Raw genomic sequence first — 27,587 nt, forward strand, 5'->3', positions numbered from 1 at the left:
GACCACACAACATTATCATGCATATTTGGTCATGTAGCAGAGGACATACACTTAAACACTAGAAGATATGTATCCATGAAGGCTAAAAGAGCATATGAACCCAGAATGCAAGCTAATGTGGCTCAAAAAATGTAAGAAGAGCCTGCGATGTCCCAGGAAATGTGCCAATAATCCAAGCTTCATCCATGGATGAAGCAGCACCATGTATGTGTAACTGCAGGCAATACAACCCTAGACAGGCAAAGTCAAGATTGTTCTATTTTGTATATGGTCAGTCACATCATAAAAGCACAAAAGAATGACATAACCATTTCTCAAAGTGAAAACAATGTTATCATTCATCTCCAGTGTGAGTCCTCTTGTGCTGTCCAACATAAAGATATTGGCACTAGGCTTTTGCATAAAAATGAAATTTCTACGGTTTTTAGCTTTGTGATTTCTCTGATTGAAAATTACCTCACAGACTACAATTTTTCCAGAGAGTTGACATTCACAAACCTTCTCTCTAATGTGTGTTTTCTCATGTGTACTTCTGGAAGAAAATAAAGTAAAAGCTTTCTCACACAGATGGCGTTCATATGACTTCTCTCTTCTGTATGTTCTCTCATACCTGCTAAGTTGAGAAAACTGCAGGCTGTTCTGGGGGTGTCGTCAATATATTGTCCCTGCTGTGTGTTCTCTCATGCTTAGTAAGGTGAGATGATTGAGTGAAGTTCTTCCCACGTAGAGCACATTCATATAGTTCCTTTCCTGTGTGTGTTATCTTATGTATATTAAGGTGAGAGGATTGAGAGTGGGTATTCCCACAAAGCTGACATTCATATAGCTTCTCTCCAGTGTGCGTTCTCTTATGATTTTTAAGGGTATTAGAATGAGCAAAAGCTTTGTTACACACATGACATTCATAGGGTTTCTCTCCTGTGTGTGTTCTCTTATGATTTTTAAGGACATTAGAATGAGAAAAAGCTTTTTGACACAGCTGACATTCATATGGTTTCTCTCCTGTGTGTGTTCTCTTATGAATTTTAAGGGTATTAGAATAAGCAAAGGCTTTTTGACACAGCTGACATTCATATGGTTTCTCTCCTGTGTGTGTTCTCTCATGTGTACTAAGGGTAGATGACTGAGAGAAGGCCTTCCCACATAGATGACATTCATATGGCTTCTCGCCTGTGTGTGTTCTCTCATGTATACTAAGGGTAGATAACTGAGAGAAGGCCTTCCCACACAGATGACATTCATACGGCTTCTCTCCTGTGTGTGTTCTCTCATGTATACCAAGGGCAGATAACTGAGAGAAGGCCTTCCCACATAGATGACATTCATATGGCTTCTCTCCTGTGTGTGTTCTCCCATGTACACTAAGGTTAGATAACTGAGAGAAGGCCTTCCCACACAGATGACATTCATATGGTTTCTCTCCTGTGTGTGTTCTCTTATGACTTTTAAGGGTATTAGAATGTGCAAAAGCTTTTTGACACACATCACATTCATAAGGTTTCTCTCCTGTGTGTGTTCTCTCATGTTTACTAAGGTTACCTAAAAGAGAGAAGACCTTCCCACAGAGATGACATTCATACGGCTTCTCCCCTGTGTGTGTTCTCTTATGATTCTTAAGAGTATTAGAATGAGCAAAAGTTTTTTGACACACATCACATTTATATGGCTTCTCTCCTGTGTGTGTTCTCTCATGTATACTAAGGTTACATAACTGGGAGAAGGTCTTCCCACATAGATGGCATTCATAAGGTTTGTTCCCTGTGTGTGTTCTCATATGATTTTTCAGGCTCTGTGAATTTTTCAATCTTTTCCCACAAAGATGACATTTATAATGTTTTTCACCAGCTTCTGTTCTCAGATGCCGGTAAAATTTAGAAGATTGATTGAAGATTTTTTCTAGTACACAACATTCATTTCCAAAGATAGTCATTTTCCGTCTTCCCAATGCAGAAGGATATGTCAAGGTTTTCCCACACAGATTTCCTTCAAAATGTATCTGCTTGCCCTGAGTGTTCTCCTGCAGTTTAAGTTAGAAACATTAGTTTATGTTTTAATAAATGAATTTCATACACTTTAGGAAATATAAGTTCAGAGCTTATAGTATAGCATTTCTTAAGTACATAACATTTATTTGTCCCATTTGACTATAAGTCATAGCGCTTTTCCTGAGGCATTAGTGGAGCTAAGAGTGTTTCTCATGTTGATTATATGCATCATTTCTGTGTCAATGAAATATACCATTGTCTCTTCATGTATGAATTCTCATTAAGGAATTGTTCACACTGTATATATACAATGTTAATGTAGATTATGATATAAGAAATGTATGAAGTCATACTAGTCAGCTAAATTTTTAGTTATTACAATTGATTGGTGCTTGTCTCTATGACATATATGTTTTCAAGGAAATCAACGTTGTATATTATATGCTAATACATCTTCATACATTATATTCACTAATTTTAATTCTAGATTAATAGGTTAATTCTAGAAAAATGAGTTATTTGTTACTTACTACTCACATTATTCAGTTCCTGATAAGAAAGGGTTTTTTTTTTCTTCAGTATTATCTCTAAATGATGACTAGGTTAATACTGATGATTCAAAGTGTCTCAGCATTTAGGTGAAACTGTACATTTTTTTGTTAATCTCACACATCATACTCCAGAACTAATGTTACATTGTAAATAATCTCCAGATACCCTGACCGTATGATTTACAGATCTTTTTCTTATCTCGCACAATGGAATCATACTGACAACCAAACTTTTCTCATTGAAAGATCTTTCCTATCTATGCAAGTTTTCATATATCTAAAACTTACCAAGGGCTTGATGGTGTGTGTTTTATTCTTATTCATAATTTGAATGTTTTTCATTTCCTCTCCTTCATCTGTGCTCATTCTTTCTGTAATAATTATGAAAATAAATAATTAAAATAAAGTTAATAAAATGAATATGATAAACCCCATAAAGTGCCATGTATCTGATGCTTTGTAAAGGACATTTATGTGCATGTAACAGTAAAATTTCCAGAATTCAATAAATGATAGAAATTGTACAAATACCTTCATTAAATTTTGAGTTCTCAGTAGTTTATACCAGAAATCATCTTGGAAATGTAAACTACACAGTACCTGATGATAATGGGAACATGATGTACCTCAAAATTTTGGACATAGTGATTGTGGTTATAAAATGTAATGCTGTATCTACAATTTAAAATTTTATACATCTAAAATATGTCCAGGAAAATAATGTTCCATATCAAATATAGAACTATAATAAACCAAAGAAATCTCAACCTAAATAATAAGATCAGAGATGACTTTACTGAATTATATGAGAACTGAAAAATATAAAGGATATAATATTTTATGTTTAAAATATTATTTTATTCTGTTACTGCATGTTTCCTCTATGTGAAGGTGACATTTATCTTGGGAGTGAATTACCATACAAAATATACTTCATTTCTTTTTTTGTTTTTGTTTTTCTTCCAGTACAGTGAATCGAACTCATGACCTTGTGCTTGCCAGGCAGTTGCTGTGTTGCTGAGCTAAATCCCCAGCCCCTTACCTCATTTCTTTTTAATGCCCTTTCTTTCCATCTCCTTCCCCATCTTTAAATCCCCTTTCCTCATCTTTAAATCCCCTTTCCCCATTTCCTTATTCATTTTTTGTTGATAGTAACATTCTTCAATCATGTTTTTAACATGTACTGCTTATATTCATTGTGGGAGTTCTGAAACTGTACATGGCATGTGGTAAATACCTACTGAGCCACCACTTTACCCTCCTCTCTGTCACTTGGACCATGTCACATATGTGAGTGAGCTATGCCATTTCTTTTGCTTTATCCAGTTTTATTTTTCTCTTTATTCTGAGTTTACATTACTCAAGTGAGAAATATCATGCAGTGTTTAAGTTCTGTTTCTGATTTAATTCGCTCAGTATTGTACTTCCCAGGAAAATCCATTTTGCTTCAAATATCTCAAATTCATCAATCTTTACAGGGGAGAAGTATCACATTGTGTACTGACACCACATTCTCTGGATATTGGCAATTGTTGATGGAGATAAAGTTTGATTCCTGGATTTAGCTATTATGAATTGTGCTGCCATAAACATTGGTATGCATATATGACTGTTATATGATGTATGAAGCATTCTTGGAAAAGTACTTCAAATGGGAAACACGGATCACATGGAATTTCTAGTTTCACTTCTTTGAGAACTATGCATACTTAGAAGTTTACTTTCTACCCACAATTTAGCTATGTGCCTTTTTCATCGTGGTCAGGGCAGTACACATTACTCTTTCACTTGGTCAAGATTACCACTCTTTCTGGTATAAGGAACCTTCATGCTGTTCTAGTTTGTACTTCTCTCATGGTGAGAGATGAGAAATTTTTCATGTGTTTTGGCCCATTGTAATTTTTCTGATATGTATTGCTTCATGCCTCTTGCCCCTTTCTTGATTGAGACTTTTAATACAGCTGATCTAATTTTTTCAGTCTTTGTATTTTTCACATTATAGTCTTTCATATAATGAATAGCTGGAAAAATGTTTCCCATTCCTTATGGGGTCTTCTTACTGGACTGATTCATTTGCTCTGAAGAAGCATTTGAATTTTATATAGTGCCATTTGCATGACTTTAAATTTTCTGTGCCATTCGTGTCCAGTTCAAGAAGAATTTACCTATACGTATAGCTTTAAGTGTCTTCCCTATTGAAGCTTAAAGAGGTTCAGTGCTTCCACTTGAGTGTTCAACTATTTAATGTATTTTGAGTTTGTCTTATTACATCATGAAATGTAATAATCATCTGCAAATAGACAACCTCTAAGCAAGTCTCCAGTCATCACTTATCGAGGACGGGTCTTGCCTCCAGAAGGTGTTTTTGCCCTGTTGCAGATGAACAAAGAGCTGAAAGTGTCTGTACCTGTTTCTGTATCCTCCATTCTGTTCCAGCGGAGGACACAATTTTCTAGTACATGTAATTTCTATCAATTTTGCTTTATAAACAACATCAATTTAAGAACTGAGATGGCTCCTGCCTCTCTTGTTGCTCAGGATTTCTTTTGCTCTTTTGGGTCTGTTTTGGGTCTATATGAATTTCAGGAGTTATTTATTACTTATTTATCTAATTCTATGGGGAATATTCTTAGTACAATATTTCAGAAATATGATTCTGTCCACAATTCAGAGAAAATGGTAATATTTATGTGCTCTCGTAAGTGTTACATGATTGTTTTTCATCCAAATGAGAGTTCATAAACCAAGCATAATATCTGTCAAATGTTTGAGTGCCCAACAAATTGCTCACAAAGAAAAGTATTCACAAACCAAAGTACTAATGAATTTTGATGGGTATGGTTTGAATCCTCATACTTGTATTTGAGAGTAGGCACGTTTTGATAATGCTTGTGCTGCTTATCAAGGACCATACACATCAGCCTGGATCTCCTCTATCTTAAAACATCAATCTCATTTTTACCTGGGGTCTGGTTTGGAGGAAAATCTTTTTGTTCTAGAATGCATAGAATTTCTCTTTCAGCTCTGTTGAAAATTACATCTGGTTTGCCGCATTCTTGTCCTGTCCAGAAGAAAATAGCAATGTGGACTATTAAGGTCACAAGAATAAACTTTTATTCGTTATCACACAGTCTAAGGGAGTCTTCCTAGGATAAATAAGATGAATGCAGATAAAGAGCCCAGGCAACCACAGTGGAAATCAGTGTGGACATTCCTCAAAAAACTTAGGATTAGAAGTTCCATTTAACCCAGACATTCCTCTTCTGCTTATTTTCCCAGAAGAAGTAAAAACATACCTCAGCTATATATGTGCACCATGTGCATAGTAGCACAATTTGTTCTAGCAAAATTTTGGAAACAACCCAAATGCCCAACAACTAAGGAGTAGATAAGAAAAATGTGATATTTTTATACGGTAGAATATTACTCAGCTATAATGAAAAATAAACTCAAGCCTTTTAGAGGTAATGGATGCAACAGAGACCATATACATAAGTGAAATAAATCAGTCCCACACCTGGAAACACTGTAAAGTCTCCCTAGTGTGAGAACATTAAAAAGCAAATAAAACTGGAAGGTACAACAGATATTGAAAAAGGGAAAGAAACTGTTTAAAAGGAAAGAACAACTGGGATCAGGGAAAGAAGAAAAGAAAGAGAAAAGAAAACTGAAGAGAAATATACATATCTACACACACATAATATAGTTAAGATAATTGTACTACTAATTTCTATTGATTTTCTGAAAGGAACAGTTCTTGTTTAATTGTTTGATCAATCTTGCATAGCTATATCTGGTAACTGGAGCAAGAACTTAGAAGAAAACAATAAGTAATACAACAACCACTGATGATTTCCTATCATCTACTTTTGAAATTCTGTATCATTTACACAATTCTGGGGTTCTTTTGCTTTGTGTGCATTTTTGTTATTTGATATTTTCTTTTCTCTTTAATATAATAATAAAACACCTCTGCAATGTGTTAAGAAGGAACATATTGTAGGTCTTTTATTAAGTTAGGAGAAAATCAACACTGTATGCCCAAGCTGTAGAGTGCTCAGGACAGTTGCGCTCCTCTGTGAATTTAAAGATAAGATAGAATTATCAGTCTTTCTAAAAGGATAGGCTTAAACCATCTGGGACAGAATGAATGCACTATGAGATAAAAGCTAAGAAGAAATACACCAGACAAACAAGCTTAAATATCGCATGAATGTGGCTCTTCTTTTAGAAAACCAAAATATAAATAAAGACAAAAACAGGATCATGAGAAATAGGAAGATACATCTTTTGCAAAATGTAATGGGAACCCAGAGTTGGGAGTGAGGAGAGAATAAGGATCTGAGATGAGTTCTATACAAGCACCGATTCTCCACAGGAATATAACCACGTATTGCAATAATGTGCTATTAAAACTGCAAAAATATAAAGAGCTCAAGATGCGCTCTAAAAGTGTGTTCACAAGGAGGTTGTAAACGCCTGCATGGTACAGTGAATATAACTTCAAATAGCCTAAAACAGAAGCTCCTCAAATATACACAGTCATTCTATTTTCACATCTTTCACATGCCTCATCATAATGTACAGAATATTACACTCATGTATATAGTAAGTGATATATTTATAAAGTTCCTCAATTTTAGTTTTCAGATTTGGTGAGCATTTGGAGATTTAACGACATTAAGTCATGAAATAATTTTATTTTATTTATTTTGCTTTATTTTCTGTTTGTTTTTTTGCTTTTCATCCGGTACCAGGAATCGAACTCATGACCTTGCTCTTGCCAGGCAGGCGCTGTGCCACTGAGCTAAATCCCCAGTCCACATGAAATAATTTTAAAGACTATCTTAGGGAGTGTAATGTATTTAATTTAAATGGAATTATCTTTGACATAGTTGTCATATATATGAACGAAACAGAACAGAGATTGAACAGGACGAGAAGTATGTACTCTAGAAAATGATAGAATTATTATGTATAGCATTGAACGTAGGTATATTCATATGTAGAGAGAAACTTGAATAAAAAAGACTCACCAAGAGATGCCAGGTTACCGATGTTTTCCAGCATCACATCTCTATACAGCTTTCGCTGGGGCGTGTCCAGTAGGGCCCATTCATCTGGGGTGAAGTTGATGGTCACGTCTTCAATGGTGATTGATTCCTACACACACATACACATTTCAGTTTAGACAGAGAAGTAGTGAAAACGTCTGAGTAAGTGAACTGAGAAGACAGTACTGAAATAGAGGAGAAACAGCACATATGGAGAAGCGAAGCTGTTTAGGGCAATAGTCCATTCACTGTTAGCACCAGACAGGGACCTAACTTCAGAGACCCACCCTGAAAGACAAATACTATAGAATGATACACTTCTTAGTGCACAGAGTTTTACATGAAATGTGATATAAAAAACGTGGTCAACTTCTCATAAATATATACTATCTTCATTCTGCACATTATTATAAAATTTAGCCTTGAAATAATGAACCAAAGGATATATCTTAATTATTTAAAGGAAGTTTAAATACACATCACAGTGAAACTTACTGCAATGTTTTGCCATTTTTGTACCCCAGTTATTGTTTATTCATCTCCATGCATCTATCAGATAGCCTTTATTTATTGAATGGTTGTATATTGTGTTGAGAATGTTGAAAGATCCAATATTTTCCCTATCTAAATGACAAATATTTTAAGTTATATTTATATTACTTGTTAAAAGTACCAGCAACACTGCAGGCTATTGATTCCATCTCTGAAAACAGGATAATTGTCCTATATCATAACATCAGATGTTACACACCACTCAACTCAGGAGAATGACGCACCAATGCAGACTCTTAGGCTGTAGTGGCAAAAGCTTCTATGATTTACCGTGAGGACTACTGTATCCTGAGCATTCCTGATCTCTGAACACGCTCAGCAGTTTCTACAATTTCTAAGCAGTGCCCTGACATTTTGATCTTTCAATTGGATTCCATACCCTTCTCCATGTCTTAATAAATCCTCCTTCAGGTACTGTATATCCAGTTTTTTAAAAAAATTATCAGTGTTATTCTACAATTAAATACAAAATTCAGCCATTTGTAAGGAAATAGATAAACCTTATGATGATAAAATTCATTGAAATAAACTGGGCAGAAAGATTAAAACTCACTGGGATGATCTTACATGATAATCTCCAAGTCAAAATAAAAAGAAAAGGAATGACAGATGATGAGAAATAGTGAAATTCTTCCTTTGATAAAATCAGGGAACCCAGGAAAGGAGGGAGGGCAAAGTGGTGGAAGAAGACACTGAAAACATGAAGATGTCTCATGGACAATTATCAACTGCACACAAGGAATGTATTCATAATGTTCTGCAAACACTGCAACAATACAAACTTCCTGAAAAGTATCCCTTTCTTCCATTTTCTCATTTTCATTTTTCTTGTTCTTCCTTATGTGTCCTTAGGTGTCTACCATCAAATATGCTAGTGACCTTATTGGTGAATGCTATCCAGCTATCAAATATGAAATTTGGTTAATTAACTTTTTTTAATCCAGTATACTACCCCGAATTTTCCCTCATTTAACCTTGTCTCAATACTTTAATATTTTCACTTGGATTACTTAAAAGCTATTGTTTATCACAGAAATTCCATTACATTGTTAACCTTTACAAATGAAATTTAAAACACACGTGTAGCAATTCTCAGAGGACATTTTCACCAAGATTTTTATGTACGTGGCAGTTTGTTGGACTACTAATTGTCTGGAAAATAACCACCTCTACTTGGAGAATATAAAGTAATTGCAGAAGCCAAAAATAACATGTATTAATCTCTCGATGTCTTAATAAATGATTATTAAAATATTTATATATGGAATGTCTTTTCTTAAATCATGATTATCTTTTTCGGTGAGCTCTTTATAAATATGTATGCCTGGCTAATCTTACTTAATGTTCTGGTCTCAAGGTGCATCTGATTTTCTACAAATGACACAAGCTTATTCTTCATTTTGCAGCATAGTCCTTTTTAGGTGTATCTTTTAAGAGATAAGATAGGTTAAAAATGATTTCTCAGTTCAAGTCTTCCTAAACTGTTTTAATTACCCTTCAGCAGGGCACAACCTCTTTAAAAATCTTTTTCATGCTGTAGATCACACAAGGAGATGAAGTATGCTGTAATATTTTGCTAGTTTTGTTCACCTGCAGTGCCTGCCCTCCCCATATTGCTAACAGTATCGGGGTGACTAGCATGGGAATGAGACAGTTAGTCCAAACTATTCCTTGAGCTGAATAAGAGAGAAAAATATTTGACATGCTTTTTGTACTGACAGAAACATAGTGTGTGTTATGATTTGTGACTGCATGACCCCAAATACTCATGCAGTCCTGGGTCGGGATTTTAGAGTTAATGATCGATCCGTGATCCAATGCTGGGATTATGGGTGTGAGTGCTTCTCCCACCCTGGGGTGGGCAGTCTGCATATGTGAGGGAGAGAAAGAGGCTGTTTGTGGCCACTGTACTCCCTTTTGCTCTCCTTGCTTTGCTGTTTGGCTGCCATGAACTGTTGCCCTTGGAGAAAGCAAAACATGGACTGAAACCTCCACAAACTGTAAGCTAAATAAACACCTTTTCCCTGAATTTTGGGTGTCAGGTATTTTGTCTCAGCAATGAGAGAAAAGTAAACAAGACAGTGTGGATGAATATATATACTCAAACAAAGAAAAAGCTTCACTCGTGCATATATACATATACATACACGATGGAGACCACTGTGAAGCAGCCCTGAGCAGGACTTAAACTAACCAATGGGCTCTTTCTGTGAGTCTGCCCAAGGCCTAGGCTCCATCTCTGAAGATGGGAGGTGGACTCATAGGAAGTGAAACTCTGTAAGTCACTGATCCCTACTAGAGTGTGGAAGGGCAGATGAAGCTGGAAAGCCTCAGAGGACAAGGCAAGATCACTGACAAGAACACTTGGATCTGATCTCAACTAGACAAAGACTACAGCCTCAGGGAAATCCCTCCTGGGTGGATTAGCTTAATACTTATTAAGGATTAATTTAATACCCTACATGGCCAAGTCCTTGAGAAATTTCATCTGTCTTGAGTTCTCCCCTCCCGTCTCCTGATGAACAAATAAATACAGACCACCCAGAGAAGGTTTTGGTTTTAGCCTCATGAGAATCTCAAATTCTGTGAGCAGGCTTTGATCCTCCTGGAGCCCTAAAATCATTACATTTGCCTCATTTTATTTAGCCTTCACTGCATACTCATTTGTGAGACTGATAACCTGATCAGTCCATAAAAACTAAGGGAAATTAGCAACATGATACATATACATATACTTATACATGTACATGTACATATATATGCATGTACATGAACAAATATTACATACAAATGATCTTCAGACCTATGATAACTCCCTCACCATCCAGAAAAACCAAACTGGACTTTAGGTGCCTTAATACCTATTACTTGTTCTTAATGTTTTGTTCCTTCATTTAGTAGGGTTGTGATTTTTGTTTAAAATGTATTCTGACTCACCTCCAGATGTGTTGCCATCTTCAGTTTCCTGTAGGCGTTGACTTACACGGTAGACAAGATAAAAGCATCAGAATGTGTGGAGAGGATTTCAGCCTTCTTGAAAGTTGGTAGAATGGTAAGCAGCGTCAAATCACTCTCTCCACGCTTTGGAATAAAGACACTGGAAGATACCAATTTCAGGAAGGTTACAAGCTAAAAGGCTTTTACCCTGCCCTCATGTCCAAAAAGATGGTTCACCAGTAAGTTCTTTGCATTTGGAAATCTCTAAACACGTAGCCCACTATCATTCTACTGCTAGAATGTTGATGATTCTCTGGCAATGATCAGGGCTCTGATGTCCTCCTTTGTCCAACAATGATAACAGTCTTGCTTGAATCAGATATTACCACAAAAGTGTAGCCCACAGAACATAATTACATGCATGAAGTTACAGAGGAATTTCCTTTTCCTTCTCTGCTTTTGAGTTCTTTCAAATTTGTTTTGTTTTTTTTTTTTTAAATTGTTTCTTTTTGGTGATAGTGAATATTAGGTTTAGGGATTTTTTTAAGTTCCTGTATTTGTCATTTCTTCTTTCCTTCTCTCCTGCCTTCTCTAGAAGTGTAGTGAGGGTTGGATTATCTTACTTTCACCTCAAGATATGCTTGCAAACTTTTTTCCTATTTATTTGTATTTTTTCTTCTTTTCCATTTAAAATTTTCTTCCTTTATTTACTATTCTTTATTTTACTCTCTGTATAATTTTTGCCCTATTTCTAGCTCTATTTTTAAAATTTCATTTTTCCACAATTTCCTTTTTTTTGCAATTCCATAGACACTCTTTTACTCCCCAGAGAGATGCTTTACACACATATATTCTCCACCCTTTCCAATCATTGACTGGAAGTTTCATAATTTTCCATTTGCATCACCAATTTCCAAATCTTAATTTAACAATGTACTCCAGAAACTTTATTAACTTCATCATTTACCTCTGTAAAGTTTCTGTTGAATTTTTTGCTACCATTATGAGAGAAATATTTTCTGTATATAATTCACATTAGCTGTAAGTCAATATGTAGTTTGATTTTATATTTCACTATATTTTGAATTTCTCCTCTAGGATTAAATGTTCTGTATAACTAGTTTTTATGATATGCTAACATCTAATTTCTCCTAGGTGATACTACTGTCGCTATTTCACATGATATTAATAGGGTCACATGATTGTCACTACTTCTGTTTCAGCCAATAATCAAAACACCTGTGTGACATTACCAATGCTAAAGTCTGATTCCTCACAAAATGGTTGTGGTGCTAAGTGCGCTGCATCCTCTGTTCCCAAAATAACAAGTTGTTGAATATAGGGGTGATGGGAAAGAGTATAGTTAGCGACACCAATAGAATATCATTGAAAAGCAAGTACAACATGGAAAAACAACCAAGATGATTGGTTTAATAGCAGCAAATTTGTTACGTTAGAAGCATCCGTAAACACGAGTGCAAACCTCCCCACCAAAAAAATTAAGTTGAAAAAAAGGCTTTAAATACTTCACAAAGCACCAGCATATCCTAAAGACATTCCAGTGGGCTCCAACATGCAGAATTGTACATAAGAACTTAAATTCTTTCACAATTTTAAGGGACAAAGACAACCTTTGTGTAAATGTGGAGAAGATGGTTGTGGTCATCTGTGTCACCTAATGTTGAGTCTGTGAACAAATGCAAGGTTTTACCAAATGCTTTTCTTTGTGAAACATACAATGCGCAAACAGAAGAGTTTAAGAATGAAGGTATTACTGTATCAGCCATACACGTGAATTACTGGAAAGTATGGGAGGTGGTTAGAAAAAAAACTCAAAGATACTCAGGAACATTAGCGAAGACCTAACTTAATATAGAACAGATGTAATAAGAAAAAGGTGTTGTACCTCTCAGCAGACATTAAGAGTGGCTGTACGAAATAAGAAAAATGATACACAGCACAAATGACAAGTATGCCATAAAACTGAAGTGCATTTTAAAATTAGGAATCCGGGAGAATTGCTTGCCAGGAAAGCACAGGGTCCTGAGTTCCATTCCCATGACAAAAAAGAAAATAGGGAGAGAGAGAAAGAGGAGAGAGAAATCCAGGAGAATAAAACTCATATTGAGAGTAAAGGCAACAGCACAGAAGAACGTGAGGACGCACATCCAGAACTAGAGTACAGTGATGCTTTTGACAGCCATGTGCTTAGGACACCTGAAAAACAGCATGAGGATTTGAAACATTGATGCAAGGACTGTAAGGCTATACAAGGAAAAATAATCAAATAATAAATAAAACATGGGAAAAATGAGAAGTCCACATAAATGGCATAAAAAAGCCTGTTCACACAAATAACTGCAGAAAACTCCACAAATATACAGATAAAAATAAACATAAAGTTAATGGAGGCATATAGAGCACCAAATAGCCTTGAGTAAAAGAGAAGCACTCCTTAGAATTTAGTACTTCAAATTCAGAAACCCATCACAGAGGCAAAATCTTAATAGATTTTTTGAAAACAATGTCAAATACACAGCTTAGTCTACTAGAAACCCACAGACTTCTCTATAGAAACTTTAAAGCCAAGAAGTCTTGCAGCAACATGTTTCAAGCCTAAAAAGACGTCAACTTCCAATTTTGATTTATGCATCCTTCCAAAGTTTCCCTTAAAATTAATGGAGATATTAGATATTTTCATGGCAAGGAACTCTTCCATAAATTCATGAGCTCCAAATGAGCTTGCAAACATTTTGCAGGGATATTATAGAAAGCTATAATGAAGGCAAAAGTGTCAACATGTAAAAAAACTGAATGAATCTCAGGGATGAGCAGCTAAGCAAATGAGGAAAAATGAAAAAGTCAGCAACAGGAAAGGAATGAACTGAGATTAATAAGTCAGGAGCTCAGTAATAATACTCAGCATAGATGCTATCAACACCCCAGCCAATACTCACATTGATAGCTTGGATCATGACACATACCCATATGCAGGATATAAGAAGCACATTGAATTAAAAATAATACAGATTAAAACTCAAAGGGTGTAAACAACATTCCATGAAATGAGAACCTAGAATAAAACAGGAGTGGCTATTCTAATTTCACACAAAATGATTTCAATGAAACTGATCAGAAAGACAACAATGTTCAATACGTACCAGCTAAGAGACCAATTTAAGAAGAGATAACAATTATAAACATATATGCACCAGATACCACTGGATCAATTCATTAAACAAAGACTAACGGACTTGAAGATGACATAAATACCAACGTGATATTAATGGGGACTCCATACTCCAGTGTCGCAAGTGGACAGATGACTGGAAAATATTTTAACTAAGAAATGCTGGAGTTGAAGCAAAGCTTTGAAAAAATACATTTAGTGCTTAATCTGCAGAGTGTTGCATACTTAGTACACACAAAATAATCCAATTATCCCATGCCAATGACCAGATCATAAAGCCATTCAAATAACCATCAAAAGCAAAAGAAACCACATAAAGTGTGCAAACATATGAAATCACAGATGAAATTAAAGTAGGAATTAGATATTTTAAAAATCAAATTTCAATGTCAGTATCATATGTCCAAACCCCTGGAATGTAGTGATAACAGGCTTTATAAGGTACCTCATAGCAGTGAATGTCCATATCAGAAAAATAGAACAAGCTGAAATAAATGAACTAATGGTAAACCTCAAATTTCTTAAAAATAAAAACCCAGCATAATCCAAATCCAAAACTCTTATGAGAAAGTACATCATAATAATCATGGCAAAAATTAATGAATTTCAGACTAAAATTCAATACAGAAATCAATGAAAGGAAGAATTATTTCTTTTAATATTTAAACATAATAGAAAATCCTTTACCTAACCTTCACCAATATGACATTATTACAGATTTTGCTAAATCTGGAAGATTATCACTATCTATTTTTAGATCCTATACTCTAAATAAAAACAATATGCAAGGCAAATGGATCAGTTAGTCCATAGGAACATATAATTAATGTAAAAAGTATGATATAAATACTTGAATAAGCTAATAAAGTCAGTGAATTGGAGAAGTCATAAAAAAGTACTTACTAAGGAAAGTATGTGTCCTGACATAGACACTACTGAATTGTACTAGTACTTAGGAGAAGATTTAATGCCAGTATTCCTGAAAGTCTTTAATGAAATCAAAGTGCACCAGTACTCCAAATTCGTGCTGGCAGAAAACATTGCAATGATTCCACAGCCAGAAAATAAGCAACCCAGAAAAACAGAACCATGAACCAAACTCTTTAATAAATATACAAAATATCTCAGGGGTACAGACAACTACAGTGTAGCAAATCTTCAAAAAGCTCATACATCACTCAAGAGATCTAAGGTTGGTTCAACATACTCAAGTCCACAATTGTCAAATATTACATGAACAACTCCAAGGTTGAATGCTACCTGACTTTCCCAATAGACAAAGATAAAGCATTTTACAAAATGCAACATTAACTCAATGTAAAAATCATAATAGAAAATTGGAAAAGAAAGCCATTATGTTAATCTGATAAAAGCCATCGCTGACAAACCACTTGCCACAATTACAGTAAATGTGGAGTAGGTGAAATTATTGCAGTTAAATTCAGGAGGAAGACAGCATGACCTCTATCACTATTTTGTTTTATATAGTTCTTGAAACGTTAGCAAATAAGGCAGGACAAGAGACACAAATAGAACTACTATGGGTAGAAATGGAAGAAGGAAAACTCCGAATTTGCTGATGACATGCTTCTCTCTATAGGAAACCCCCAAATGCTACCAAAAGACTCCTAGATCTGACAACCTAATCTTAGAGTGTAAGGGAACACAAAGACAATACTCAAAAACCTTAGCATTCCTGTATACCGATAGCAGACTCAGTAAAAGAAAGTTATTTTTAGTAATACACTAAAGTATATTTTTAAAAAATACTTTAAATTTTCATCATAAAATTTGACATTGTGAGGAACTAACTTAGCTTCAGTAGTGAAAGATGTCTATAATGAATAGTCTGGTAGTCTAGAAATAAGATTGGAAAGGATATCAGAATATGAAAAGCTATCCCTGTTCCTGAGTAGGCAGAACCAATATAGTTGAAATGATTATGCTTCTTAAAATATTATGTAGATTTTGTGTTCCCCAAGAAAATACTAATTTCACCTTGCAGAAGTGGAGAAATAAATCCTCAAATTCATATAGAATGAGAAGAAGCCTACAATAGCCAATGCAATCTGCGCAACAAGGGCAAGGCAGGTGCATCACAGTCCTAGGCTTCAAGTTATATTCCAAACCTGCACTGATAAAAACAACGTGATATTGTTTTACAGATAGACTCAATGAGAAATGGAATAGAACAGAAGGCATAGAAACAACTCCAATCACACTCAGGTATCTTGTTTACGAGGAAGGACCAAATACCTTTGTTGCAGGAAAGACAGGCTCTTTAACAGGTGGTTCCTGGGAAAACTGACAGAGCCAACTCTCTCACTCTGTACTAAACCAAAATCAAAATAGACAAGAGATATAAACATTATTACAAAACCATTGCACATCCTGGAAGCTAAAATAGGTAAAACACTTGCACACACAGGTTTAGACTCTGGCTCTCTGAACACAAACCTGGCTGCCCAAGAAATAAACAAAGAATCAACACAGGAGATACCATTATACTAGCAAGCTTTTACCCAGGAAATGTCACCACGAAGAGAGTAACAAGACAACCTATGTGCAATGGAAAAGAATTTTTGCAACCTGCTTCAGAGAGAGAGGTAGGGAGTTCATGAACGAAAAACAAACTACAGGGGAGTGACTTTAAAGAATTAACAAGTGGGATCTCCTCTTTTCAAAAGGTTTTGTACTTCAAAAGAAATCACCAACAGAGTGAAAAAAACCAAACAGTTTGGGAAAAAATGTTACCAACTGCCCCACAGACAAAAGATCTTTATGTAGAACATGTAAAGAACAACAAAAAAAAACTAAGCTCCCCCAAATTCAAGGATCAAATCCACAAATGGGTATTTTAGATGAATACACACATCTCAGATGAAAAAATGCAAATGGCAAGTAAATATATGAAAATATATTCAACACTTTGGTCATTCAAGAAATGCAAATTAAAACAGCACTGAGGTTCCATCTCACCCCAAGAAGAATGACTGTCATCAAGACATCAGCCAGGAACAGATGCTGTTGTGGCTGTGGGAGAAAGGAACTCTTCTTCACCGTCAGTGGGAATGTAGACTGGTTCAAGTACTGTGGAAATCAGAGTAGAGATTCTTCACAAAACTACGATTAGTAGTCCCACTCCACCAACCTATTCTTCTGGGTATTTTCCCAGAAGAATTAAAGTCATCATCCCACAGTCATATATGCACATTCATGTCTACAGCAGCACAATTTTTTATAACTAAATCTTGGAAAGAAGCTAAATCCGACTCATATGTGTAGACATCATGTTGTCTCTCTAGTGTAAAGAAAGTGAACAAGTAAATAAAATATAAAAGGTACAATAGATGTTGTAAAGTGAAGCAAACTGCTCAAAATGGGAGAACTGTGATGGTGGAAGGGAGGAAAGACAGAAAGAAGGAAGGGGAAAAATATGTACATACGTTATACATACAAGATAGCTAAGAAAAGTTTTGTACTAATTTCTCTTGGTTTATTAAAGGAACAGTTAATGCTTAGCTCTTGGACCAATATTACATGCTCGTATCTGGTAAACTGAACAAAGACGTTGAAGCCAACAATATGCAATAACCACTGCTGAATTCCTACCATCTTGTTTTGATACTATGTATCATTCTTAATATTTTAAAATTTTTTATTCTCTTTAAAATTTATTATTCTCTTACAAATTATATAAGAACATACATAAAAGATATTAACACAAAGAAAAAGTTAAATTATTGAAGACTCTAAATTCAAATAAAACAAGATGTAGATCACTGAACCTAGGAGAACTTTCTATGATGAAGACCATGCTCTACGTCCTGTTGATTACATCCTATCAGAAGTCAGTAAGTAAGATAATAAATAAGAAATTTGGTGTAGAGAATTTAACATAGATTTAGTGAAAAAAATTTAGTAGAAACAATATGACTGTATAGTAAAGTGCAACAGAATTTTTTTTTTGTAATTGCCAAAATAAATCTTAATCTTGAAGCAAGCAATGTCATGGTATAGATTCAAAAGAGCCATGAAATGAGGTCAAAATAATAAAAATTAGGAATTGAGACTGGAGAGGAAATGGCTACAGAATTAAATTTTAAAGAGCCGGAGATAGTGCTCTCATATCAGCGTCTAACAAGTGACAAGACTCACTTTTTAAAAGAGTCAGACTCACATTTAATATTCAGGGACAATTGCCTCAAAATGAAGTGTGCACAAAGTAGAGAATTTCTAGATTTGGAGGCCGGTTCCCCAGGCAAGAACTCACTCACACTTCTTGCAAACTCGTGAACACTTCAGTTCCTAACTTTCTGGGAAAATGCACGCTCGGCTTGGCTTCTCTTTATACAGAGGAAACAGCTAAACAGACCTGATGGGGGCCACATGGCAGGGAGGCACCCTGATTGCACACACCTGAACCTAATCACGGTGCACTGTTTGAGGGCACAGTGTTCACTTTGATTTTATTCTCCAAACAAGAATAAAGATACACACCTCACAGAAAATGGAGAGCAAACAAGAAAAACCACAATGAATTTAAAACCCAAAATTTTTTCAGTCCACTGTTTATAAACAAAAATTCTTAACTGCTTTCCTTGTTTCAGGAATCATTTTGGGTTATCAACAGACAGTAAGAAAACATGCACCTTGGGAATAAGCGCACAGTTAAATGCCGAGTGAAGGAGGACAGTGATTCGGAGCCCTTGAGCTCTGTTTCACAGAACACACTGATACAGCGCTGATCAGGGTAATTGAACTGTGATTAGGTGCAGGAGGTCCTCCTCATAAGGAGCTAGCGAAGGTGCACAGTATCAGCTATTTCAGCTGTATCTAACTGATGTTTGAAGTTTGATCTCCTTGTTTTCTATGCCCTTGTTCTACAATGCTGAAGTACACTTTTTGGTTTAATTATGTTTTATGGTACAGTTCAAATATACGTAATGATCACATTCTCCACGGGAAACTTGTACCTGTGCGTGATACATCTTGATTCCTCTTTTATCCCATTCCCTTCCCCTCTCTCCGACCCCTCTTCCCCTTCTTTTCACAACAATTCATTTCAATTTTTGTCCTTTTCTCATTTTGCTTTTCCTTTCCTCCTCCCCCAAGTTCCCTTTTCTTTATCAACATCAAGGGCTAATATCTGGAACATGCAGAGAAGTGAACACAGTGATTCATGGTTGTTGTTGTTGCTGACCTCTCAGGACCTGGGGGGGTTGTGGGAGGTCTCAGATTCTGAATTCAAATTCATCTGCATTGCCTCATTCCAAGAAATCCGCTAAATATACCTGCTATAAAATTGCCCTTCAACAGGTGACAAAGTGGGCATAGCACAGAGCAAAATTTAGTTACTATTCAAATGAAAAAGAAGAATAAATGTGAAGAAGTCTTCAAGTATTTAAAAGTTAAGTAAACAGCTGTAAAATACAGTATTGCTGTGGTGAGAAGACATGATAAATATACTTAGTTTTCAGCCAGGATGAAAATGCAGATGCAGAATCTCAGACAAGGTGATAGGAAATTAACAATGGTTGTTGTATTACATACTGATATCTTCAGTTTGGATATGCAGATAAACAAATACAGACACATAAGAATGATCATACTTTTAAACATTAGCTGTTCCTTTCAATAGAGCAATACAAGTCAGTAGTACAACTACGTTAGCTATCCTGTGTATACTTATATACATATTTCCCCCCATCTATCTTTTCTCTTCCCCCTCATCCCAGTTGTTCTTTCCTTTTGAGCAGTTTCCTTTCCTTTCACAATGGCTATTGTATCTCCTAGATTTTATTCACTTTTTTAGGTTCTTATATTAGTGAGATAATATGGTATTTACACAGGCAGGTCTGATTTATTTCACTTATGAGTATGGCGTGTTTGAATTTGTCTTAGGGTTCTTCATTAAAAATATATTTCTTAATGATTTTCTTATGCAAAATACTCAGCATTTGAAGTATCATTGTGAACTCTTTTTTTTTTTTGGTTTTTTTTTCCTCCGGTACCGGGAACCGAACTCACGACCTTGTGCTTGCCAGGCAGGCGCTTTGCCGCTGAGCTAAATCCCCAGCCCCTCATTGTGAACTCTTGATACATGTGTTCAGAGAGACTAGGCAGTGCCTCCTTTTTGTGCTAACTAGGTTTTACGGGTTACTCCTTGTGTTCTAATCAACTTTCAGTTGCCAAAGGACAAAATGAACTCAGTTTCATTGCACTCAAATCCATCCATAAATTTCTTCAGGATAGTTCATTGGTTTAAGCTTGGAGATTTCAGATTTCAGATTTCTGATGAGTAAGCGAGAGGAATTTTCATCTGTATTTTTGTGGATGCCTAACACCTGTAACCAGGGCCAAACATGCTGTTTCCTGCCAGCTAGAGCCTCCTGTCCTGTGTGAGTCATGTACAGCATGGAGGACCTCATAGCTTTCCAAAATTTAGATAGAGGCAGTGCACTCTCCAAAGGTGGCAGCCAGTGGATCAAATACTGTCCAGATGTGAGGAGGATCTCTATGGGGATGCTCCCGTGTTCATCCTTTTATTCCAAAATGATCACCCCCTGTGCAGAGCTCCGGCAATCCACACCATGTTCTCCTTCTTGGGCCATACTCCAGGTACTTCAGTTTCACAACTCCCAGGTGTGGTGTCCTCTGTCATCCCTTCACACTATCTGAAGTATTTCCCTCAGGTCGTACCATACATTTCTCTGGATAACGCTTTCTTGAAATTCCAATGCTCCCTTTCCAGTTTTCCAAAATAGAACCAATGTAAGCAGAATCAATCCAGGTGCCTTTATCTGGAGAAGAATTACAGGGTTTTCTCCATGTGAGGGAACTATACAAATTTTTGCTAAACCTTTCCTGTGCAGCCTGTACAATACTAAAAAATTCCTTTAGGATTTCCCTATGGCTTGTAGGATTGTGTGTAAGCCTTGCAGGACCCTCTAAATTAAGTTTTATGCTTGAAGAATTCGAGCTGCCCACTTTGAATAATTTTTCACATCTGCAATGGGGAGCTGCTAACACTTACCAGGCACAGGACTAGGTCTATGACAGTATTTCCACTAAGTGGCATCTTGGTGATGCATTGCATAATTTTATCCTTTTTGAGAAATGAAAGGATCATTCCTACAAAATATGGCCATTTTGATGAAATCCTCATCAGACATTTTTACCATGTTTTGCTATGCACAGTGAAATTTGCATACATGCAGATGTCCAATGATTTAATTTAGCTGCAAAAACTGCGATGCTGGGAATACTTCCTCAATTTCTCTTCAAGAAACTTTCAATTTCACCAAGTTCAGCAGTATATCTGTGACTGGTGTGAAATGCCACTGCCCCTGCCTGTGCAGCACACACTTTCTCCATACAGACTACATACTGCTTTCTCATTGCCTTCAGCCTCTCCAATGACTGTCTAGGCCTTTTGGAGTGATCTTCCACTATGGTCAGCACCCAACTTATGAATGAGTTCAGGGAGAACATAAGTCAGTTTCTTTCGAATGTCGAACAAAGTAGGTCTTAATACACCTGTGACACATGTACAATGTAAAACCTAAAGCCAAACACAAATTCTACACACTTTTCTAGCTGCCTTAAAATGGTGATCAGTACAGTACAACAGACGAGTGAACTGACAAGTGGTACTAGCTGGAGGAAGGGGAAAGGAGGGTGGGAAATGATGGACATGAAGGACGAACAAGAGACTGGAAGGCAAGGTGGGACACGGCCCACACCTGATGCTGACGGCAGTCTTATATTCAGTTGTCTACCCTCTTGGAAATGATCCAGTAATAGCTGAGCAGCAGCTTTTTTTCTCAGAGGATTGTGTTTCACCGGACGGCATTCTGATTGGCTGTTGCTACCTTTGTGTTTCATTCTACACTGGAGTCCTTTGCCCCAAATGGTGCCTCATCAAGTAAAGAAAACCCCCTGGCCATTTCCTGTGTTGCAAATGTCTTTGATTATTCCATTACATCTTCTGCTTGTCTCTTCTTCTAACTGGGTATTTAATTGCATCAAGACCTCCTGAGAAAGTGCCCAGTGTTACACAGCTGGAGTGGTAGGTCCTTCTAAGTGTCTTGCTATGTTGGGGAAGAGCTCTTTGGACTCCTCACATACCTTAAATCCATGAACTTCATGAATAGTGGGCAAAGATGCTTCAAAAGCCCATTCACGGTAACAGCAGAAACCTCATAGCAAACAGAGTTGATGTTTTCTATGGACTTTTAGAAGTTTGTTAGTATCTACAAATATCCATGATGCCAGGTCTCTTGATATTTAAAAGTTTACAACTTGAATGTTTGTAAAATGGGCACTTAACCAAGTCTTTCTTCAGTTTTGTATTTTTCTTCTTTTCATACTGAAGTTTGGTGCTCAAGACTTGGAATGTCGGTGTTCTTCAGGACAAGCACTTGCCGTTGGTAGACAGGAAATTGTTTCCCTTGGGATCTCTGCCAATGATTTTAGAGATGCTTCTTTCCCTTTGCGGGGGCTGGAAAACACCTTCTCTGTGGAGACAGAAGCCTGCTGGGTGTGTGAGGGGTGCCCTTGCTTTGGCGCCCCAGGCCAGGCGGAGGACTCAGAGACTGCAGGGAGAAGGGACTCCAATGCTCACCTGTTACCACCCGCGGGAGGGGCGACTGCCACTTTCCAGGTGCTTAGGGACCACAGTGACTTCCTGGGTGGCACTAGGGCTGGGTCCAGGGAGATGCCATGGTTGCGCTGCCGGCCCTCCGGCTCTGGCGCCCTGGTGTGTTTGTTAAGATGTTTTTGTTCTTTTATCTTTCAAATAAAAAATAACGCAGACACAGAAACCAAATGGGTCATCACAAAGCAAGGAAGATGAACTCAGAGGACTGGCTTGGTGACAAGGCTGGGGCTGGGAGGCAGAACGTGATTTATGGAAACCACGTGTATATAGTTGCGGTGAAGCAAACACAAGGAAGAATGGATTTAGTGATAGAGGGGGAATGATGGATGAAATGGAGAGGGCAGAATGCAGCAATTTAAAGAATAAATTTAAGGAAGCAGCAATCTGAGGAGAATTGTAGTAAAACACTGAGTACTAGCAGAGAGAATCCAGCCAAGTTAGAACTAGCATCAATTTGAGAATGGGAAGTAGGCAGTGAAGGCTCAACCCTGATTGGCTACATGAACTGTCACTCACACACAGGGAGGACATTTAGTGGCTCAGACGAACAACGTGGTCCTCGAGTCACTCTAGGTCTACCTCTCCCTGCTCCCCTGGGGAGACCCTACTTTACTGCCTCTGTGCCTGGGTCCTAAGAAAGAACTGCAATCCCCTTCTCTGTCTGCAAAGCCTTACAGCTGCTTGGATATAATCAGTGTCTGGTCTGAGGAACAGGAAATGTCTACGTGCAGAGCACAGCCTGGACATCCTTGTGAGCAGCATGCAGCAGACCATGTACACCACAGTCAGGCAGCAGCAGGAGGCACCTCTGGAAGCCAGGAGCAGGTGACATGGCAGGCTGAGTTACCCAGTATGTGAGGTGCTCCATCCAGAAACTCTAGGTAGTGAAATTGTTGGTGGGCCATAGTTTATTAGTAATCTGGAACAGCTTTGGTGTTTTTGCACTGAATATAAGGTCGCCATTTTCCTGTCTGTTTTTACTTATTTGAGTTATGTCTCTTTCCTTGGTTAGCCTGGCCAACCATTACATCAATTTTCTTTATGTTCTTAAGAAACAAACTTTGCAGTTGACTGTTTTGTAATGCATGTATACTGTTATATTTCTACTATAACTTCCAGTACTAATGTTCTGTCCTAATTTTTGCTCTGCTTCCTCCTTGTGTTTTGAGGGCCCTGAGTTGCACTGTTAGGTTCAGCTGAGGTCTGTCCTTGGTTATGAGGGAGGCACTTATTGCTACAACCTTCCTCCTTGCCAGGCATTTTCTGTGTCCTGGAGGTTTTAGAATTTTGTTTTTCAACTGTAGTTTGTTGCAAGATTGTTTTAAATTTTCTGTTATATTTTGTTTTGCTCACTGAGCAAGCAGTAATTGTAGAGTAGGTTCTTAATGATGAAATGGATAGATCCTCATAATTCCTTTAGAGTCGCTGTGGCAGCACCTAGTGGAGACTATGTGCCATGGCCAATATGGCACTAGCCCTTAGAAGCCATGTGCTATGCCCCACCCTTCTTCCTGGAGTCAGATTACAACTTCTTACTCCCTTTATGTAATGTCCTGTTTCATTTTCCCATGCTCCCACCCAATGCTAGCTGGCCACGTCAGCTAGCCCACCCCCTAAACCCCACCTCTAGCCTGACCATATATAACCCTTGTCCCCTTTGTCCAGCCCAAAAAACTTGCCCCCTTTCCACCCCTTCTCTTCACGGTCTACTTCTGGCCGTATAATTAAAGCATTTTATTGTTTTATTACTCTCTGTGCCTCTGGCTGGACACCTTCTAGAAAGGGTTTGTACAGTTTCTAAATTTCATGCTATTGTTCATTTCCACCTTTAATTCATTATGAATAGAGAAGCTCTCTTGTATGATTGTAACATTTTCTCATTTGTAAGACTTGTTTTGAGACTTAGTATGTGTTTTGTCTTGAAGACTGTTACTTATGAGGAGGAGAATGCAAATTCTCCAGCTCTTTCATATATTCTTCTGTCAATATATCAGTTGCACTTGATCTCCGGGCTAAATCTTGTTTCTCTGTTGAGTGATACATTATTTATATTTGACCTGGATGATTCCTGCACTGAAAGAGTGGGGTGTGATTTTCCCAAGTGCTCCTATACTGGAGTGGATCTCTCCCTTTATGTCTAACAAAGATTGCTTTATAACGTTAATGTGTTGCTCAAGTCACTGCTGCGCTTGACAACCCCAGGCTTTACACTGGGGAGGTAATTTATACCACTTTCTTTTGCAATTCAATTCCTAATGTCATTTCAAAACTATGTGAAAGGAGCCTATGCTTAAATTGGCCTTGATTGTTTTACACTCTTTAGGTCATCAATCATCTGCCTCAGGCTCTGCAGGGAGCAGCTGGGAGCTCAGGGAAGCAGATGAGGTGGAGGATGTACCCTGTGGAATTGTAACAAATAAAACACTGGGTAGTGAATGCTCTTGTGTCCCCATTCTGTAAAACTAGATTTTACAGAATGAGGTGGAGGATGTACCCTGTGGAATTGTAACAAATAAAACACTGGGTAGTGAATGCTCTTGTGTCCCTATTCTGTAAAACTAATTTTATCTCCATTGTTATTTTTGTGGTGGTTGGAATTAAAAACATGGCATTGTATTCAGCTGCATTCCCAACCTTACCTTAAAATGCATTCATTTATTCTTGCATCCATTCATGCGCTCATCCAGTGCCAGAGAACCGCTGTCTTGCTCAGTTGCTCCCCCGGGGCTTGAATGAGACATGCTTCTGCATGAGTTAGAGTGAGGGAATTATCAGCCTCTGCATCTCTCCTGTTTTAAAGAGTGATAAGTAAAACTGAAAGGAGAAGACAGAATCCTCACGTATTTTCTACACTGTGAGAATATAATTCTTTTATTACTGTGAAACATACAACGACACTCTCTTCCTGGTGTGAAACTCAGTGAATCTTCATGGACATAGAAAACTGAGTGCACTGAAGGAATGTTCTGCTCAGTCCAGCTGACTGGCACCTCTTCTCTCATCCAGCTTTACTGGGAAAAAGAAGCAAAACTTTGTAATAGTTTTTCAACAAATCCTAGAGACAGAGGGAAGTCTCTCTAAGCATCAAATGAGCCCAGAAGGAAATTCTGCAGCAATCCCAGAATCAGACAGATGCTTTCCTATGGCCCTGTCTGTCCCATCCTGCTGTAGGCACTCTACCATCTGAGACCTTCCTGATCCATCAGGGAGTGTGGACCAGCACGGGCGGCAGTCAGACGCAAAGGAAGGTTGGGCAGGGGCAAGTACTGTGCTGTATGTATGGCCTGGTAGTTCTGTCTGCGTGCTTAACTTGGCAGATGTCAGTGGCTGGCCCTGGGCCACCAGGAAATGTCTGCAGTTCTTTACTGCCTGCCCACCCACCTCATTCTTGGCCTCTTCTCTCTCTTTGAAATTACTGAATGGATGAAAGGTTGCATCTGGTGAATTCCAAAGAGATCCTCAGATGTCTTTGGCACCTCACAAGGTGCAGGAGCATGACCATTTTCCACATTTCCACTGCCTTGCAAAAAATTAAAATATGGGAGCACTTCTCTGGAACCATGGTCAAATACGTCCATAGAACTACAATTCATAAAATTTCCCTTTGGGACCCAATTCCTCCGTCAAATTCTTATGGGATTTCCTTTTCAATTTTTGCCATAAAAACAAGAATGTGATTTAAAGATCTTGGCCCAAACCTAACCATTAGCTTTTTGCAGCAAAACAACACGGCATACAAAAATTTCCTTTGTGACCCTCAAACTTAAGGTATACCCACGGTTCCAGAAAGGGTAAGTGGGAGAAGGTTCCATAAATTCTGCTCACTTCCCTTTCACTTTGTGCCTGTTTTCCTCCTTGAATCAGTCCCATTCCTTCTCCTCATGAGTCTCAGGAGCTCATACTCTGGCGGGATTATCCACAGAAATAACTGACATAGGCATCAGGATGAGGTCAGTGCAGAAAGAAGTAGTGAAGCGTAAGATGCTGTGATTGCAGGGCACGGATGCTCTGGGAGACTCATCTGCGCCTGAGCAAGGAAGCAGGCAGTGAACGCAAAATGACAGTGAGAGAAATAAAACTTTATTTATTCCCATTTTCTACCATCACATCTGGTGATGAATGTTATATTAGCTTTCATTAAATAATTCCACATGAATTGTGGAAACTGCCCTGATATCACACGTGGGGTTTATCTGCTCTAGCCTCACATCATGCTGTCTGCCGGTGTCTGAACTCCATGCCCTGGCACCTCTGTCACCCAGCTGGCAGTTTCATCCTAAACCCTTCCCCCATCAAGATCCACCTTGTTTCTCTCCCCTATGGCCTTGCTGGCCTCAGTTTCTCAGTTACTATCCACTGAGGCACAACATCTCCCTCCCGTCTCCTACTGTCCCTACCTCCTCCTCCTCATTACTTTCCTTTCCTCTGTCCTGCTCTATGTGGCAGGTGTACCTATATTTCTGAATATAAAAGACAAACTTATCTGTGCTTATATGTAACTGGATTCATGTTTCATAATTACTTTAATTAGATGATGCACATGACCACGTGACCCAGGAACACATGTACACTCGCCCTGGAGTATACCCATCCCTCATTGCCCCATCACCCAGCATCCTGTGCAGGAAGCAACTTCAAGTCCGGTGATATTTGTGC

At 37.6% G+C, this 27,587-nt stretch overlaps 1 protein-coding gene across 1 annotated transcript; it reads right to left on the reverse strand.

The window, feature by feature from the left end:
• Positions 1-613: 613 nt before the first annotated feature.
• On the reverse strand, positions 614-7,711 carry LOC102021828 (zinc finger protein 883-like). The gene is given in 4 exon segments (XM_013510160.1): positions 614-2,017; positions 2,825-2,907; positions 5,499-5,624; positions 7,573-7,711. Coding segments are annotated over 4 exon segments (1,752 nt in total).
• Positions 7,712-27,587: the final 19,876 nt, after the last annotated feature.

Source organism: Chinchilla lanigera, unplaced genomic scaffold (assembly GCF_000276665.1).
Source record: "Chinchilla lanigera isolate Chin_1 unplaced genomic scaffold, ChiLan1.0 scaffold00223, whole genome shotgun sequence".
NCBI lineage: Eukaryota > Metazoa > Chordata > Mammalia > Rodentia > Chinchillidae > Chinchilla > Chinchilla lanigera.